At 30.5% G+C, this 20,452-nt stretch overlaps 1 protein-coding gene and 1 long non-coding RNA gene across 2 annotated transcripts; both read left to right on the top strand.

Moving 5' to 3' along the window:
- Positions 1–11,693: 11,693 nt before the first annotated feature.
- On the top strand, positions 11,694–14,864 carry LOC129745571 (protein adenylyltransferase Fic). The gene is made up of 4 exons (XM_055738714.1): positions 11,694–12,248; positions 12,595–13,183; positions 13,248–13,841; positions 13,901–14,864. Coding segments are annotated over exons 1-4 (1,542 nt in total). The 5' UTR covers positions 11,694–11,890; the 3' UTR covers positions 13,902–14,864.
- A 2,156-nt stretch (positions 14,865–17,020) lies between these two features.
- Positions 17,021–17,845, top strand: LOC129749970 (uncharacterized). Its single transcript, XR_008738231.1, has 3 exons — positions 17,021–17,242; positions 17,306–17,540; positions 17,619–17,845. It is a non-coding gene; the product is annotated as an uncharacterized LOC129749970 (long non-coding RNA).
- Positions 17,846–20,452: the final 2,607 nt, after the last annotated feature.

The following is a 20,452-nucleotide window of genomic DNA, read 5'->3' as shown; positions in this document are numbered from 1 at the left end:
GATAAGGCCGTAAAAATTAATTTCAAACAAAAAATTCACGGTTCTTAATAAATAAAGAACACGGTTTTGAAATCAAAAACCAAATCATTCTTATTTTAACGTTTTCGTTGCATTAATTTTGTCGATATTTTTAAAATTTTCGTTATCATTACATTTAAGTGTACCATTAAAATAGAATTTATATTTTTATTATTTATAAAATTTGGAATTTTTATAATTTTTTTAAGTTCGTGAATTTTGCAATTGAAAGTCTTTTTAAAATTTCCAAATTTTTTTTTATATATTTTGTAATTTTTGATATTTTTGTTATTTTATTTTTTTTGAAAATTTTGTAAAATTATTAATATTATGTCATTTTTGTTATGTTTTTCTCATTTTTATGGAAATTTAACCCATTAAGGTCGTTCTTCCTCGTTCTGTAATGTTTTGTCATGTTTTGTCATTTTTTGTCATTTTGGTCATTTTTGTCATTTTTGTCATTTTTGTCATTTTTGTCATTTTTGTCATTTTTGTCATTTTTGTCATTTTTGTCATTTTTGTCATTTTTGTCATTTTTGTCATTTTTGTCATTTTTTGTCATTTTCGTCATTTTTGTCATTTTTGTCATTTTTGTCATTTTTGTCATTTTTGTCATTTTTGTCATTTTTGTCATTTTTGTCATTTTTGTCATTTTTGTCATTTTTGTCATTTTTGTCATTTTTGTCATTTTTTGTCATTTTTGTCATTTTTGTCATTTTTGTCATTTTTGTCATTTTTGTCATTTTTGTCATTTTTGTCATTATTGCAATTTTTGTAATTTTAGTAATTTTTGTCATTTTTGTCATTTTTGTCATTTTTGTCATTTTTGTCATTTTTGTCATTTTTGTCATTTTTGACATTTTTGTCATTTTTGTCATTTTTGTCATTTTTGTCATTTTTGTCATTTTTGTCATTTTTGTCATTTTTGTCATTTTTGTCATTTTTGTCATTTTTGTCATTTTTGTCATTTTTGTCATTTTTGTCATTTTTGTCATTTTTGTCATTTTTGTCATTTTTGTCATTTTTGTCATTTTTGTCATTTTTGTCATTTTTGTCATTTTTGTCATTTTTGTCATTTTTGTCATTTTTGTCATTTTTGTCATTTTTGTCATTTTTGTCATTTTTGTCATTTTTGTCATTTTTGTCATTTTTGTCATTTTTGTCATTTTTGTCATTTTTGTCATTTTTGTCATTTTTGTCATTTTTGTCATTTTTGTCATTTTTGTCATTTTTGTCATTTTTGTCATTTTTGTCATTTTTGTCATTTTTGTCATTTTTGTCATTTTTGTCATTTTTGTCATTTTTGTCATTTTTGTCATTTTTGTCATTTTTGTCATTTTTGTCATTTTTGTCATTTTTGTCATTTTTGTCATTTTCGTCATTTTTGTCATTTTTCTCATTTTTGTCATTTTTGTCATTTTTGTCATTTGTGTCATTTTTGTCATTTTTGTCATTTTTGTCATTTTTGTCATTTTTGTCATTTTTGTCATTTTTGTCATTTTTGTCATTTTTGTCATTTTTGTCATTTTTGTCATTTTTGTCATTTTTGTAATTTTTGTCATATTTGTCATTTTTTTCATTTTTGTTATGTTTTTTATTTTTGTCATTTTTGTCATTTTTGTCATCTTTGTCATTATTGTCATTTTTGTCATTTTTGTCATTTTTGTCATTTTTGTCATTTTTGTCATTTTTGTCATTTTTGTCATTTTTGTCATTTTTGTCATTTTTGTCATTTTTGTCATTTTTGTCATTTTTGTCATTTTTGTCATTTTTGTCATTTTTGTCATTTTTGTCATTTTTGTCATTTTTTGTCATTTTTGTCATTTTTGTCATTTTTGTCATTTTTGTCATTTTTGTCATTTTTGTCATTTTTGTCATTTTTGTCATTTTTGTCATTTTTGTCATTTTTGTCATTTTTGTCATTTTTGTCATTTTTGTCATTTTTGTCATTTTTGTCATTTTTGTCATTTTTGTCATTTTTGTCATTTTTGTCATTTTTGTCATTTTTGTCATTTTTGTCATTTTTGTCATTTTTGTCATTTTTGTCATTTTTGTCATTTTTGTCATTTTTGTCATTTTTGTCATTTTCGTCACTTTTGTCATTTTTGTCATTTTTGTCATTTTTGTCATTTTTGTCATTTTTGTCATTTTTGTCATTATTGCAATTTTTGTAATTTTTGTAATTTTTGTCATTTTTGTCATTTTTGTCATTTTTGTCTTTTTTGTCATTTTTGTCATTTTTGTCATTTTTGTCATTTTTGTCATTTTTGTCATTTTTGTCATTTTTGTCATTTTTGTCATTTTTGTCATTTTTGTCATTTTTGTCATTTTTGTCATTTTTGTCATTTTTGTCATTTTTGTCATTTTTGTCATTTTTGTCATTTTTGTCATTTTTGTCATTTTTGTCATTTTTGTCATTTTTGTCATTTTTGTCATTTTTGTCATTTTTGTCATTTTTGTCATTTTTGTCATTTTTGTCATTTTTGTCATTTTTGTCATTTTTGTCATTTTTGTCATTTTTGTCATTTTTGTCATTTTTGTCATTTTTGTCATTTTTGTCATTTTTGTCATTTTTGTCATTTTTGTCATTTTTGTCATTTTTGTCATTTTTGTCATTTTTGTCATTTTTGTCATTTTTGTCATTTTTGTCATTTTTGTCATTTTTGTCATTTTTGTCATTTTTGTCATTTTTGTCATTTTTGTCATTTTTGTCATTTTTGTCATTTTTGTCATTTTTGTCATTTTTTGTCATTTTTGTCATTATTGTCATTTTTGTCATTTTTGTCATTTTTGTCATTTTTGTCATTTTTGTCATTTTTGTCATTTTTGTCATTTTTGTCATTTTTGTCATTTTTGTCATTTTTGTCATTTTTGTCATTTTTGTCATTTTTGTCATTTTTGTCATTTTTGTCATTTTTTGTCATTTTTGTCATTTTTGTCATTTTTGTCATTTTTGTCATTTTTGTCATTTTTGTCATTTTTGTCATTTTTGTCATTTTTGTCATTTTTGTCATTTTTGTCATTTTTGTCATTTTTGTCATTTTTGTCATTTTTGTCATTTTTGTCATTTTGTCATTTTTGTCATTTTTGTCATTTTTGTCATTTTTGTCATTTTTGTCATTTTTGTCATTTTTGTCATTTTTGTCATTTTTGTCATTTTTGTCATTTTTGTCATTTTTGTCATTTTTGTCATTTTTGTCATTTTTGTCATTTTTGTCATTTTTGTCATTTTTGTCATTTTTGTCATTTTTGTCATTTTTGTCATTTTTGTCATTTTTGTCATTTTTGTCATTTTTGTCATTTTTGTCATTTTTGTCATTTTTGTCATTTTCGTCACTTTTGTCATTTTTGTCATTTTTGTCATTTTTGTCATTTTTGTCATTTTTGTCATTTTTGTCATTATTGCAATTTTTGTAATTTTTGTAATTTTTGTCATTTTTGTCATTTTTGTCATTTTTGTCTTTTTTGTCATTTTTGTCATTTTTGTCATTTTTGTCATTTTTGTCATTTTTGTCATTTTTGTCATTTTTGTCATTTTTGTCATTTTTGTCATTTTTGTCATTTTTGTCATTTTTGTCATTTTTGTCATTTTTGTCATTTTTGTCATTTTTGTCATTTTTGTCATTTTTGTCATTTTTGTCATTTTTGTCATTTTTGTCATTTTTGTCATTTTTGTCATTTTTGTCATTTTTGTCATTTTTGTCATTTTTGTCATTTTTGTCATTTTTGTCATTTTTGTCATTTTTGTCATTTTTGTCATTTTTGTCATTTTTGTCATTTTTGTCATTTTTGTCATTTTTGTCATTTTTGTCATTTTTGTCATTTTTGTCATTTTTGTCATTTTTGTCATTTTTGTCATTTTTGTCATTTTTGTCATTTTTGTCATTTTTGTCATTTTTGTCATTTTTGTCATTTTTGTCATTTTTGTCATTTTTGTCATTTTTGTCATTTTTGTCATTTTTGTCATTTTTTGTCATTTTTGTCATTTTTGTCATTTTTGTCATTTTTGTCATTTTTGTCATTTTTGTCATTTTTGTCATTTTTGTCATTTTTGTCATTTTTGTCATTTTTGTCATTTTTGTCATTTTTGTCATTTTTGTCATTTTTGTCATTTTTGTCATTTTTGTCATTTTTTGTCATTTTTGTCATTTTTGTCATTTTTGTCATTTTTGTCATTTTTGTCATTTTTGTCATTTTTGTCATTTTTGTCATTTTTGTCATTTTTGTCATTTTTGTCATTTTTGTCATTTTTGTCATTTTTGTCATTTTTGTCATTTTTGTCATTTTTGTCATTTTTGTCATTTTTGTCATTTTTGTCATTTTTGTCATTTTTGTCATTTTTGTCATTTTTGTCATTTTTGTCATTTTTGTCATTTTTGTCATTTTTGTCATTTTTGTCATTTTTGTCATTTTTGTCATTTTTGTCATTTTTGTCATTTTTGTCATTTTTGTCATTTTTGTCATTTTTGTCATTTTTGTCATTTTTGTCATTTTTGTCATTTTTGTCATTTTTGTCATTTTTGTCATTTTTGTCATTTTTGTCATTTTTGTCATTTTTGTCATTTTTGTCATTTTTGTCATTTTTGTCATTTTTGTCATTTTTGTCATTTTTTGTCATTTTTGTCATTATTGTCATTTTTGTCATTTTTGTCATTTTTGTCATTTTTGTCATTTTTGTCATTTTTGTCATTTTTGTCATTTTTGTCATTTTTGTCATTTTTGTCATTTTTGTCATTTTTGTCATTTTTGTCATTTTTGTCATTTTTGTCATTTTTGTCATTTTTGTCATTTTTTGTCATTTTTGTCATTTTTGTCATTTTTGTCATTTTTGTCATTTTTGTCATTTTTGTCATTTTTGTCATTTTTGTCATTTTTGTCATTTTTGTCATTTTTGTCATTTTTGTCATTTTTGTCATTTTTGTCATTTTTGTCATTTTTGTCATTTTTGTCATTTTTGTCATTTTTGTCATTTTTGTCATTTTTGTCATTTTTGTCATTTTTGTCATTTTTGTCATTTTTGTCATTTTTGTCATTTTTGTCATTTTTGTCATTTTTGTCATTTTTGTCATTTTTGTCATTTTTGTCATTTTTGTCATTTTTGTCATTTTTGTCATTTTTGTCATTTTTGTCATTTTTGTCATTTTTGTCATTTTTGTCATTTTTGTCATTTTTGTCATTTTTGTCATTTTTGTCATTTTTGTCATTTTTGTCATTTTTGTCATTTTTGTCATTTTTGTCATTTTTGTCATTTTTGTCATTTTTGTCATTTTTGTCATTTTTGTCATTTTTGTCATTTTTGTCATTTTTGTCATTTTTGTCATTTTTGTCATTTTTGTCATTTTTGTCATTTTTGTCATTTTTGTCATTTTTGTCATTTTTGTCATTTTTGTCATTTTTGTCATTTTTGTCATTTTTGTCATTTTTGTCATTTTTGTCATTTTTGTCATTTTTGTCATTTTTGTCATTTTTGTCATTTTTGTCATTTTTGTCATTTTTGTCATTTTTTGTCATTTTTGTCATTATTGTCATTTTTGTCATTTTTGTCATTTTTGTCATTTTTGTCATTTTTGTCATTTTTGTCATTTTTGTCATTTTTGTCATTTTTGTCATTTTTGTCATTTTTGTCATTTTTGTCATTTTTGTCATTTTTGTCATTTTTTGTCATTTTTGTCATTTTTGTCATTTTTGTCATTTTTGTCATTTTTGTCATTTTTGTCATTTTTGTCATTTTTGTCATTTTTGTCATTTTTGTCATTTTTGTCATTTTTGTCATTTTTGTCATTTTTGTCATTTTTGTCATTTTTGTCATTTTTGTCATTTTTGTCATTTTTGTCATTTTTGTCATTTTTGTCATTTTTGTCATTTTTGTCATTTTTGTCATTTTTGTCATTTTTGTCATTTTTGTCATTTTTGTCATTTTTGTCATTTTTGTCATTTTTGTCATTTTTGTCATTTTTGTCATTTTTGTCATTTTTGTCATTTTTGTCATTTTTGTCATTTTTGTCATTTTTGTCATTTTTGTCATTTTTGTCATTTTTGTCATTTTTGTCATTTTTGTCATTTTTGTCATTTTTGTCATTTTTGTCATTTTCGTCACTTTTGTCATTTTTGTCATTTTTGTCATTTTTGTCATTTTTGTCATTTTTGTCATTTTTGTCATTATTGCAATTTTTGTAATTTTTGTAATTTTTGTCATTTTTGTCATTTTTGTCATTTTTGTCTTTTTTGTCATTTTTGTCATTTTTGTCATTTTTGTCATTTTTGTCATTTTTGTCATTTTTGTCATTTTTGTCATTTTTGTCATTTTTGTCATTTTTGTCATTTTTGTCATTTTTGTCATTTTTGTCATTTTTGTCATTTTTGTCATTTTTGTCATTTTTGTCATTTTTGTCATTTTTGTCATTTTTGTCATTTTTGTCATTTTTGTCATTTTTGTCATTTTTGTCATTTTTGTCATTTTTGTCATTTTTGTCATTTTTGTCATTTTTGTCATTTTTGTCATTTTTGTCATTTTTGTCATTTTTGTCATTTTTGTCATTTTTGTCATTTTTGTCATTTTTGTCATTTTTGTCATTTTTGTCATTTTTGTCATTTTTGTCATTTTTGTCATTTTTGTCATTTTTGTCATTTTTGTCATTTTTGTCATTTTTGTCATTTTTGTCATTTTTGTCATTTTTGTCATTTTTGTCATTTTTGTCATTTTTGTCATTTTTGTCATTTTTGTCATTTTTGTCATTTTTGTCATTTTTGTCATTTTTGTCATTTTTTGTCATTTTTGTCATTATTGTCATTTTTGTCATTTTTGTCATTTTTGTCATTTTTGTCATTTTTGTCATTTTTGTCATTTTTGTCATTTTTGTCATTTTTGTCATTTTTGTCATTTTTGTCATTTTTGTCATTTTTGTCATTTTTGTCATTTTTGTCATTTTTTGTCATTTTTGTCATTTTTGTCATTTTTGTCATTTTTGTCATTTTTGTCATTTTTGTCATTTTTGTCATTTTTGTCATTTTTGTCATTTTTGTCATTTTTGTCATTTTTGTCATTTTTGTCATTTTTGTCATTTTTGTCATTTTTGTCATTTTTGTCATTTTTGTCATTTTTGTCATTTTTGTCATTTTTGTCATTTTTGTCATTTTTGTCATTTTTGTCATTTTTGTCATTTTTGTCATTTTTGTCATTTTTGTCATTTTTGTCATTTTTGTCATTTTTGTCATTTTTGTCATTTTTGTCATTTTTGTCATTTTTGTCATTTTTGTCATTTTTGTCATTTTTGTCATTTTTGTCATTTTTGTCATTTTTGTCATTTTTGTCATTTTTGTCATTTTTGTCATTTTTGTCATTTTTGTCATTTTTGTCATTTTTGTCATTTTTGTCATTTTTGTCATTTTTGTCATTTTTGTCATTTTTGTCATTTTTGTCATTTTTGTCATTTTTGTCATTTTTGTCATTTTTGTCATTTTTGTCATTTTTGTCATTTTTGTCATTTTTGTCATTTTTGTCATTTTTGTCATTTTTGTCATTTTTGTCATTTTTGTCATTTTTGTCATTTTTGTCATTTTTGTCATTTTTGTCATTTTTGTCATTTTTGTCATTTTTGTCATTTTTGTCATTTTTGTCATTTTTGTCATTTTTGTCATTTTTGTCATTTTTGTCATTTTTGTCATTTTTGTCATTTTTGTCATTTTTGTCATTTTTGTCATTTTTGTCATTTTTGTCATTTTTGTCATTTTTGTCATTTTTGTCATTTTTGTCATTTTTGTCATTTTTGTCATTTTTGTCATTTTTGTCATTTTTGTCATTTTTGTCATTTTTGTCATTTTTGTCATTTTTGTCATTTTTGTCATTTTTGTCATTTTTGTCATTTTTGTCATTTTTGTCATTTTTGTCATTTTTGTCATTTTTGTCATTTTTGTCATTTTTGTCATTTTTGTCATTTTTGTCATTTTTGTCATTTTTGTCATTTTTGTCATTTTTGTCATTTTTGTCATTTTTGTCATTTTTGTCATTTTTGTCATTTTTGTCATTTTTGTCATTTTTGTCATTTTTGTCATTTTTGTCATTTTTGTCATTTTTGTCATTTTTGTCATTTTTGTCATTTTTGTCATTTTTGTCATTTTTGTCATTTTTGTCATTTTTGTCATTTTTGTCATTTTTGTCATTTTTGTCATTTTTGTCATTTTTGTCATTTTTGTCATTTTTGTCATTTTTGTCATTTTTGTCATTTTTGTCATTTTTGTCATTTTTGTCATTTTTGTCATTTTTGTCATTTTTGTCATTTTTGTCATTTTTGCAATTTTTGTCATTATTGTCATTTTTGTCTTTTTGTCTTTTTTTGTCATTTTTGTCATTTTTGTAATTTTTTTTTATTTTTGCCATTTTTGTAATTTTTGCCATTTCTCTCATTTTTGTTAATTTGTCATTATTGTCATTTTTGTCATTTTTGTCATTTTTGTCATTTTAGTCATTTTTGTCATTTTAGTCATTTTTGTCATTTTTGTCATTTTTGTCATTTTTGTCATTTTTGTCATTTTTGTCATTTTTTTCATTTTTGTCATTTTTGTCATTTTTGTCATTTTTGTCATTTTTGTCATTTTTGTCATTTTTGTCATTTTTGTCATTTTTGTCATTTTTGTCATTTTTGTCATTTTTGTCATTTTTGTCATTTTTGTCATTTTTGTCATTTTTGTCGTTTTTGTCATTTTTGTCATTTTTGTCATTTTTGTCATTTTTGTCATTTTTGTCATTTTTGTCATTTTTGTCATTTTTGTCATTTTTGTCATTTTTGTCATTTTTGTCATTTTTGTCATTTTTGTCATTTTTGTCATTTTTGTCATTTTTGTCATTTTTGTTATTTTTGTCATTTTTGTCATTTTTGTCATTTTTGTCATTTTTGTCATTTTTGTCATTTTTGTCATTTTTGTCATTTTTGTCATTTTTGTCATTTTTGTAATTTTTGTAATTTTTGTCATTTTTGTCATTTTTGTCATTTTTGTCATTTTTGTCATTTTTGTCATTTTTGTCATTTTTGTCATTTTTGTCATTTTTGTCATTTTTGTCATTTTTGTCATTTTTGTCATTTTTGTCAATTTTGTCATTTTTGTCATTTTTGTCATTTTTGTCATTTTTGTCATTTTTGACATTTTTGTCATTTTTGTCATTTTTGTCAATTTTGTCATTTTTGTCATTTTTGTCATTTTTGTCATTTTTGTCATTTTTGTCATTTTTGTCATTTTTGTCATTTTTGTCATTTTTGTCATTTTTGTCATTTTTGTCATTTTTGTCATTTTTGTCATTTTTGTCATTTTTGTCATTTTTGTCATTTTTGTCATTTTTTGTCATTTTTGTCATTTTTGTCATTTTTGTCATTTTTGTCATTTTTGTCATTTTTGTCATTTTTGTCATTTTTGTCATTTTTGTCATTTTTGTCATTTTTGTCATTTTTGTCATTTTTGTCATTTTTGTCATTTTTGTCATTTTTGACATTTTTGACATTTTTGTCATTTTTGTCATTTTTGTCATTTTTGTCATTTTTGTCATTTTTGTCATTTTTGTCATTTTTGTCATTTTTGTCATTTTTGTCATTTTTGTCATTTTTGTCATTTTTGTCATTTTTGTCATTTTTGTCATTTTTGTCATTTTTGTCATTTTTGTCATTTTTGTCATTTTTGTCATTTTTGTCATTTTTGTCATTTTTGTCATTTTTGTCATTTTTGTCATTTTTGTCATTTTTGTCATTTTTGTCATTTTTGTCATTTTTGTCATTTTTGTCATTTTTGTCATTTTTGTCATTTTTGTCATTTTTGTCATTTTTGTCATTTTTGTCATTTTTGTCATTTTTGTCATTTTTGTCATTTTTGTCATTTTTGTCATTTTTCTCATTTTTCTCATTTTTGTCATTTTTGTCATTTTTGTCATTTTTGTCATTTTTGTCATTTTTGTCATTTTTGTCATTTTTGTCATTTTTGTCATTTTTGTCATTTTTGTCATTTTTGTCATTTTTGTCATTTTTGTCATTTTTGTCATTTTTGGCATTTTTGTCATTTTTGTCATTTTTGTCATTTTTGTTATTTTGGTCTTTTTGTAATTTTGTTATTTTTTCCATTTTTGTAATTTTTGCCGTTTCTCTCAATTTTGTCATTTTTGTCAATTTGTTATTTTTGTCAATTTGTTATTTTTGTCATTTTGTCATTTTTGTCATTTTTGTCATTTTTGTCATTTTTGTCATTTTTGTCATTTTTGTCATTTTTGTCATTTTTGTCATTTTTGTCATGTTTGTCATTTTTGTCATTTTTGTCATTTTTGTCATTTTTGTCATTTTTGTCATTTTTGTCATTTTTGTCATTTTTGTCATTTTTGTCATTTTTGTCATTTTTGTCATTTTTGTCATTTTTGTCATTTTTGTCATTTTTGTCATTTTTGTCATTTTTGTCATTTTTGTCATTTTTGTCATTTTTGTCATTTTTGTCATTTTTGTCATTTTTGTCATTTTTGTAATTTTTGTCATTTTTGTCATTTTTGTCATTTTTGTCATTTTTGTCATTTTTGTCATTTTTGTCATTTTTGTCATTTTTGTCATTTTTGTCATTTTTGTCATTTTTGTCATTTTTGTCATTTTTGTCATTTTTGTCATTTTTGTCATTTTTGTCATTTTTGTCATTTTTGTCATTTTTGTCATTTTTGTCATTTTTGTCATTTTCGTCATTTTCGTCATTTTTGTCATTTTTGTCATTTTTGTCATTTTTGTCATTTTTGTCATTTTTGTCATTTTTGTTATTTTTGTCATTTTTGTCAGTTTTGTTATTTTTGTCATTTTTGTCATTTTTGTCATTTTTGTCATTTTTGTCATTTTTGTCATTTTTGTCATTTTTGTCATTTTTGTCATCTTTGTCATTTTTGCCATTATTGTAATTTTTGTCATTGCTCTCATTTTTGTCATTTTTGTCATTTTTGTCATTTTTGTCTTTTTTGTCATTTTTGCCTATTTTGTCTTTTTATCGTCTTTGTGATCAATGTTATTTTCTGTTATTTGTTTCATTTTTGTTTTCATAAAATGACTGTTATTGTTAGAAATGTTATTTTGATATTTTTGTAATTTTTTATATATTTTAAATTTTGATCATTTTTGTCAATTTTTTCATTGTTGTTTAAATTTCATATTTTAATTTTTGTAATTTTAGAATTTCTGAAATTTTTGTCATTTTAAAATTTTTTGTCATTTTTGCTATGTTTGTCATTTTTGGAATTTTATAACAGCTACGGTCTGTGATTTTGTATAGAAAAAGGGGTGTCGAAATTATTGAAAATTGCCTTACGTAATATTTGAATGGCCCCCATACAAAGTGTAACAATTGTAAAAAATGTCACAAAAAATTTCCAAATTTAACAAAGGTGTGACATAGCTTCCAATTGCAGTTTTTAAATGATGCAGTAAAGTTTACTGTCATTTCTTTTTTCTTTCTTTTTGTTCTTATTTTTTGCATGGCCAGCTTTTTCAGATTAACTGCAGAGGTGAAATATTTTTGAATTTTTTTGTGGGCAAATGAAAAAGAGCATTCTGTGATGACTTTTGATGTTTCGTCAAGCAATTTTGCTCAGTGCATGCGAAATCGATATTTTTTGTTTGATGTGAGAATGTAAACAAACGAAAAGTCAAAGCAAAGGCGAGAGACAGAAATGGAAAATAAACATCAACAATCGGATAGTACCACGTCAAGAACCGAAAAGTGAATGTTTTTTTGATGGTTTAAGAAACGTTTTATCAGTAAATTTGCTGGAAGTTGCAATCAGCGCGTCCGTTATCATCAGTTTCAACGTTATTTGGCGATGTACCCCGAGTAAGAAGCTCTCGAAACGGGATTAAACTTCGCAAAAATGTGTTGCGTGTGTGATGAAACATCGCAGAAAAAAGACCTAAACAATGGAATGCGGAAACGGATTCGAACCGGAGCTTCGGGAAACGGCACAGCTCAACAGCAGCAGAGGAGATCCAGTCGCAAATGGGGAAAACGATTGGGAGGATGTCAATGTTTTGTGGTTTTCCTGAGCGGATCATTGCTGTCCGGGTTGATGTTTGCGCTGCTGAACTATATTCCCAACTATCGATCCCTCCCGGTGGCTGGAAGTGGAGGACGGGTGGCGCCTCATCATTTACCGGATTCTGGGTTCCTGCAAATTGCCGACGAAGCCCGGGTCATGGAACCTTACATGGCGGCCGTTAAACTTCCGGGAGGTAAGCTCCGGACTTAGATTATATAAGTTAACAACTGGATTCGAAAATGAAATCACTAAAATTTGCGTTTTTATTAATTTTGTTTTTCTCTTCAGAATTTTTAATATAATAGATTTTATTTTATTTTCAATAATTTTTGTCAATTGTGTGTAATGAAACAGAAAATTGTTAAAAGTTAGACAACAATTTAAAAAAAAACGATTTAATTTAAAAAAATAACAAAGTAGAATAAAAACTTTACAAAAATTCGGAAAAAATTTAAACATTCTTTGAGGTTTATGTAGAATCACATTTATCACTTAAAAAAAATCGACATTATTTTATCTGCGAAATTTATCGATTACAGTATTGGACGCTTCGAGACACACCAAAGCTGATACCCTGCATGACAGCAACGAACAGGAAGCGCTTAGCTCCTTGAAAGTAGCTCTGGAGATGAAACAGATGGGAAAAGATGACAAGGCTCTGCGACTATTTCAGCACGCCCTAGCTCTGTCCCCAAAACATCCGGAAATTCTGGTAAAATATGGTGAATTCCTGGAGCACAATCAACAGGATGTGGTTACGGCTGATCACTACTACTACCAGGCACTAACAGTGAGTCCCGGAAATTCGGAAGCGCTGGCCAATCGTCAAAGAACGGCGCAGATTGTGGAGCTGTTGGATCAGAAACGTTTCGAAAGGTTGGACACCAAGAGAGATGCACTATCTTCGGTTCATGCTTCGAATGCTGCACTTAAACGGGCGGAGAAGGAAGCTTACATACAGCACATTTATCATTCGGTGGGCATTGAGGGAAATACGATGAGTCTCGCGCAGACTCGATCGATTCTGGAAACTAAAATGGCAGTCGATGGGAAGAGCATTGATGAGCATAACGAAATTTTGGGATTGGATGCTGCCATGAAATATATAAATGCATCTTTGGTTAATAAGTGAGTGTTTAATTTATAGTTTTCATCGTCAGTTAAATGTAACTACTGGCCAAATTATTTTCAGAAACGACTTCATAACCCTTAAGGACATCCTGGAGATCCATCGACGAGTTCTGGGTCACGTTGACCCTATCGAGGGTGGTGAGTTCCGACGTACCCAGGTCTACGTAGGTGGTCACATTCCACCAGGGCCAGGTGATTTGTCAATTTTAATGAGTCGATTCGAGCATTGGTTGAACTCGGAGCAAGCTTTTCTGTTACATCCGGTTAGATACGCAGCCATCGCGCATTACAAACTGGTCCACATTCATCCATTTAGTGATGGCAATGGTAGAACTTCGCGGTTGCTCATGAATACTTTGCTCATGCGAGCCGGTTATCCACCGGTGATCATTCAAAAGCAACACCGGCACAAATACTACGACTATCTGCAGATTGCCAATGAAGGAGACATCCGACCGTTCGTTCGGTTCATAGCAGACTGTACGGAACGAACGTTGGATTTGTACCTGTGGGCAACGAGTGAACTGTCCAATCCGATTCCGCTGCTAGCACAGGAAAACATCGGAGGCGAAACACCTCTAATTCAGCAGTTTGAAAAAGCAAATCGGCTGGACGATCGTGAAACTGGTGAAACCATTCGAATAGGAGCCATTTGGTAAGACAATTGATCGGGTAAAATTAAAAATTTTATAACGATATTTTTTTTAATTTTAGATATCTACTGGCATCGGTACTTTTGATAGCAATAGTCATTTTGATGTTGATAAAAAGTACACAGCCAGTCGTGATGCTGGTTACAGTCTAATTGTTTACCAAAAAAATGTTCCTCACTCGAAGCCAAAATCTTGTAGATATTTTTTTATAAAAAAAGATCCACTCGGATGAACGCGCGTTGTCGTCAGTAAAACGCTTTTTATGCTTGTAGATATTATTATCATTTTATGTAAACACACATTTACAACCCTTTGTATTAGATAGAGTCACGAAGTGTACATAGGAAAAGTTACCTGTAGTTAACTCAAACTGACTTCGAAGTTTTAACAAATTAGCTTCAATAAACAACATTAAAATGCTAGTATTGAAATAGTTACAAATATCCAATAAACTATAATGTTTAACAGTTGTTCCAATCATACCAGACGCACACCACAGATTTCCAATAAAAAGTAGCATTTACCGTTGTTAAAGCGAGTTTTGTTTAACGTGTGGAGTGGAATGAAATTTAAGAAAAATCAAACGCACACAATTTCGTTAATGACGATCCAATGAGTATAGTATACGTAGTATTGGTTTGATTTAACGAAGCGAATGATCTAGTAAAGCTAAAATTATAAAACGTTATTTATTGCAATGTTTTGCCTTAACATTTGATATTGTAAACAGTGTATAAAACTACCAGCATCTGTGATTTGTAATATGAACAATGTGTAAAAAGTTTTTGTTACGATGGTTTTTAAATTAATAAAACTACAATCAAGCGTGTCTGCACACAAAACATTAGATTCATTCTAAACGAGAAAGCTATTTAGTTAAAGGTTGATTCTCCAACAAAGATCCTAAAAACGAAGGAAAGCTACAAAACTGACTTCTTTCACGAGAATCAGCCTGTTTTAAGGACAAAAGAAGAAAAAACATCAAAACGGTTCAGATTTCTTTTTTCTTTTTTTTTAATTTATTTGGTCCTTAGGATTTGAACACCTGGATGTCATTCACCCTCAAAACAAAACAAACAGTTCAGAGAAAAAAGTTTGGATTTAAGACTCAAGAAGAATAGAATGCAATCTTCTTTCACTGTGGAGAAACTCCACTAATAGCTTGGAAATTGTCCGCTAATTTTATAAAGGTATTTCCGAGCTATGCTATTTTCCAAATCCTTCTAAAATTAAACAGCTGGAAGCCTCAAACAAGAAGATTTCCAGTTAGCGTCGACTGCATGCACTGGCGCTGGAATATCTGCTCTTAAGTTTGGAAAGGGCAGTTCCAAGAGAAGAACAAAAACGATGAACGTTTTAGAGGTTGTGGCAAGTAGAACCTGCTACATTCGGCACAGTTTTTTTCGGATGCACTGTGCAATACTCACAATATTGTAACAAGACTCGCAAATGCCGTAAAAAGGTTATCAGTGGAGACACAAAAGAAGTTTCATCAGCAAATATGGAATGCAGCCTATTCGGTCATTCCTTGAGCATTCAGGAATCGAAAATTTGAATGATTTTGTAACCGTTAACAGAAAAAAATATAACATGTCAAGGTTATCGAATCCAAAATTAAATTCTTATTAACATCCATGCATACTCCATAAATGTAATGGCAGCTGCCCACCGTCCACCCAGGTGGTAAATCCTTTTTACGGATTGCATTCCAAGGCACGACGAGCCATCGCGTCTCCCGAGTATGCTACTCTGGGTCCATGGGAGCAATTGGTCGACTATAGATACTATGTACCCCTACGCCATAAAGTTCACCTGAGACTTCTGGCCATAATTCCCATTTGGATCTGCAACGAAGGCTGTACCCGCGATGGGAGACCATACTCGCGCAAAGCGCTCAACGGCAATACTCGTTTATACGTGCTACTCCAGCATATATACCCTGCCTCTTGTTACGATTCAAAACTCCTCGGAAGACTCGAGGTCCGGCCTTTACTCTAACTCGAGGCTATCTTGGTTTCCACGATTATCGTGCGCTCCGCCTCTGTTCGAGATCTCTGCTAGAGACAACTCGAGATCTTGGCTTCGCTTGGTTTTGCGCGAGGCCGTCTTCTCTTTGCCCGTCCGTGTGCCGAATCGAGAGCAGCTTATCCTGGACACGCGCCTATCACAGCACACGTACGGAGCTTTACGAAACTACTCGTGAGATTCCCGGCGAAGACGTAATCCTACACCGACTCGAGTGACTCACCCATCGACGACGTGAAGGCACTCTACCCGAGAGTATTCCGCGGCGTGAATACTCTTTCTCCTACGAGTTCGACTGTGAAGAAGGTCTATCTTATCCCCGCAGCTTCCGTCGTAGGGAGCGCGTTCTACTCAGATACTCCGCGGCGGTGGAGGTATCCTACAGAAACTTTCGCGACATACCTAACAGCTCGGCACGCAGAAAGTAGAGTCTTATCTTTGTATGCTTTACTGCTAGGATCGGACGCACACTACTCGAATGCCCCCCACCGAAATGGCATTCTACTCCGATCGTGGTCCGGTCTTCCTCCTTCCTTTGGCTTGCAACCCTAGGCTTATCCTGGACTCGCGCCTGTCACAGCACACGTACGGGTCTTTAACGCTTGCGGCTCAGATGAATCTCGACGGTGATGTCATCCTACCCGACTTGAGTGGCTCATCCGACGGCAACGTGAGACCACTCTCCCGAGAATACACGGAGAAAAAAGACGAAAGTTGTTCCAATTATTTCAGCTTGTTATACCAATAATCGAAATGCAGTTGATTTTTTCGCATTAAACTACTTATATAATAGATTCAACTACAAACTTCTAATTGTCCTTACGCAATCAACTATCAATATGATACATTCAATTGTATGATTTATTTTATGCATTCAACTATAAATACAATAGATTTAACTACAAACTGCTGATTGACCTTATGCAATCAACTATGAATATAATAGCATAATAGATTCGATTGTAATGGTATAATTGAATCAATTGTAATGGTATAATTGATTCAACTGTAGATATGATAGATTCAACTGCAATTGTATGATTGATTTTAGGCATTCAACTGTAAATATAATAGATTCAACTGTAGTGGTATAATTGATTCAACTGTAAATATGATAGACTCAACTGTAGTGGTATAATTGATTCAATTGTAAATATAATAGATTCAACTACAAATGTATGATTGATTCTAGCCATTGAACTATAAATATAGTAAATATTGTTATATATCTATCATTCATTAATGAATTGTGAAAGATTTGACTGATTTTCTCCAACGAATTATATTTTAACAAAACATTGAGTATATCCAGGTATGCGTGTAGCGAACTTTCCCGGCGGGAAAAAAGAAAAAAAAAACGACGACATGAATCAGCAAGGTAACATTGTAGAACTTTACAAAAAATAAATGTATCATTAACTCAACTTTCTTTCTTTTCTAGGTCAACCCCCGGTAGCAGAGTCCCGAAGACTTTCCTGCCTACTTCTTCCGAGAGCACATGTTGCTGGACATGGCCCGTAAACAAATATCAGGGTGTTCGATATCCGGGCGGAACTGGTGGTGCTGCCGAAGCCAAACTGGATCACCTGGACAATCTAGGCGGGAGTTCCTTTGCCGTGAGACCCCGATCAATCAAAAGGAACCGAGGATCGGCTGGTGACGTCATGAATCGACAGGTAAAATTGTGGAATTTATAAAAATAAATCTATCAGTAACTCAACTTTTTTTTTCTTTTCTAAACCAACCCCCGGTAGCAGAGTCGAAGACCTCCCTTCCTCCTTCTTCCGAGAGCACATATTGCTAGACATGGCCCGTAAACAAATGTCAAGGTGTTCGTTATCGGGGCGGAACTGGTGGTGCTGCCGAAGCCAAACTGGATCACCTGGACAATCTAGGCGAGAGTTCCTTTGCCGTGAGACCCCGAGCAATCAACCGGAACCGGGGATAGGATAGTGTTTATAGTAGAGTTTAAAAAAATAATCGAAATGAAATACAAAATTTGAAAATTATGAATAGTTTCTTCCTACAAGAAAGAAAGTAATTAACAATAAATACGATGACTTCTTAAATAAACAAATATTGAATCTACAATATCTATAGTTGATTTTTAAAAAATCAATCATAGAAATATAATTGAATCTATTGTATTTACAGTTAAATCAATCATACCAATATAATTAAATTTACTATAATTATTGTTACATGCACTACATCAATCATACTATTATAGTTGAATCTATTATATTTATAGTTGAATGCATAAAATCAATCATAGAAGTATAGTTGAATCTATTATAGGTTTGGTTAAATGCAAAAATTCACTCAAATTGTCTATTATATATATAGTAGAAAATTTAATATTTATAGTTAGCCGAGAATTAATCAGAAATATGATAGAATATAAGTGGATTATTGTTGGAAATACTATACTTTTTTCTCCGTGTACTCCGCGACGTGAATACTCTTCTCCTACGAGTTCGACTGCGGAGATGGTCTTGTGTTAAATATCCCCACAGCCTCCGTCGCAGAGGGCGCGTTCGACTCGGATACTCGCAACGGTAACGTTGGAGGTATCCTACACACAGACGCGCGACGTACCAGGCAGCTCGGCATCCGCAGAAGGTATAGTCTTACCTTTGTATGCTTTACTGCCAGGGTCGGACGCAAACTACTCAGATGCTCCCCGACGAAGGAGTCACCCTACACCGATCGCGGACTGGAGCTGGTTCCAACTCCTCTGCAGGGCAGTCATGATCCGGGTGAACCCATCGCTAACCACGCGCCAAGTGTTGGCATCCTCACACATCCTCCGCACGATGTTGTCGGCTGTCGTGTATGGTCCGCAGGCGGCAAGCATGTTAGCGCCTTCCCCTTCGAAATTCGGATAGTCGAACACTAAGTGTTCTGGTGTCTCGATTGTGTCACCGCAGGACGGGCAGAATGGCGAGGCCACGTGTTCAAACCGATGGTGGCACTGCATGAAGTATCCGTGACCAGTCAAGAACTGTGTCATGTAGAAATCTACCTCTCCATGTCTTCGATCCATCGTTAAAGATCAAGCGATGGGTCCACCGGCCGCGTTCCGAGCTATAACACTGGTGTTGCCAGCTGGACATCGAGGCCTCTCTGGCATGTTCCGCACATCGGGCATATCCTTGTGCTCGTAGCAGAAGATATCTTCCTCTAGCAAGACCGAGATGGACATGACCCCCGCCACAACATCAGCAGCTACCGAGGACACCGTTCGGTATGCGCTGATTACTCGCAGGTTTATCAGCCGCTGCACACTGCAGAGCTTTTGCAGGTTACACTGCCTGCTCAAGGCTGCCTTCCATCCAAATATGGAAGCGTTGTCATGTATAATTGTTTGTATGCTTTGGTAGGAGAAAATTGACTGCTACGATTTTTTGCCTCCGAATGCAGTCAGGCATGGCTTAGTGAAAATCAGTGATTTTCGGAACATTGACTGTATCCTGCTCTTGACGACCTTCTTTAGCACATTTTCAGCAGTATTCAGGAGACATATCGGGCGAAAAACTGATGGGTCACTGTAGGATAATGTACTAGAACTAGAAGTAATAAAATGAGAAATAAAAAAAAATAAATTAAAAAAAAAAGTAAAATTTAATGCAATATGTGCATTAAATTTTACTTTTTTTTATTTAAATTCATTTTATTTTATTTTTTATTTTGCATTTCTTATTTTATTACTTCTAGCTCTTGTACATTATCCTACATGTCACCTGGTGGCTTACACGCGGTTATGGCAGGAGCATCAATCGCTGCCGCTTCCACATGTCTGGGAAGACTCTCTCATCCACATATTGTTGCAGTGATGACCACCTGCCCACCGTCTGGGTGTAGTCAGATAGCTATAGTTGCTCCCAAGAATCCTGATGGGTCAGGAGCGCCTTCGAATACATAAGAGATGAAACTGATTTAGCCAATAAACTGATGATACCCTCAGATTGCTTAATATTTTATCAATTCGTTCACTGGTACGTACTATAACGGGTGTCAAATAAAAAATGAGAATGTTTTCAATACCTTTCAGTAACTCAAATAAACTTACTTACTTACTTACTCAATGATCCCGCGCCGATCCTCCGGTGCATAGGGCCGTGGTAAAAGACCTCCACTGTTGACGATCCGGAGCCAGCGTCTTCACCTGGTCCCAGTCAAGATTCTCGTCGACAGTTCGGATTTCAGCGGCTAGGCTTCGCCGCCACGAGTTTTTGGGTCTGCCTCTTCTTCGATGACCTTCTGGATTCCAATCTAGCGCCTCTCTGCAAATCTCGTTTTCATCTTTTCGCAGCGTGTGCCCAATCCATCTCCACTTACGTTCCCGAATCTCGATTTCTAGCGCCCTTTGCCTCATTCGTTCCGCAGGCAGCGGTTTACAAATACTTGCAGTTTTTGCGTCGTCACCGCATATGTGTACCAAGTTTCGCACCCGTACAGCAATACGGATTTGACGTTTGAGTTAAGGATTCGGATTTTTGTTCGTAGAGAGATCTGGCGTGACCGCCAGATGTTTCGGAAGCTCGCAAATGCAAATCGATCCTTTCTGATCCGGGTTTCGAAGTCT

This window comes from Uranotaenia lowii, chromosome 2 (genome assembly GCF_029784155.1).
Source record: "Uranotaenia lowii strain MFRU-FL chromosome 2, ASM2978415v1, whole genome shotgun sequence".
NCBI lineage: Eukaryota > Metazoa > Arthropoda > Insecta > Diptera > Culicidae > Uranotaenia > Uranotaenia lowii.
The sequence above is the reverse complement of the archived record's forward strand: the minus strand, read 5'-3'. Positions and strand labels throughout refer to the sequence as shown.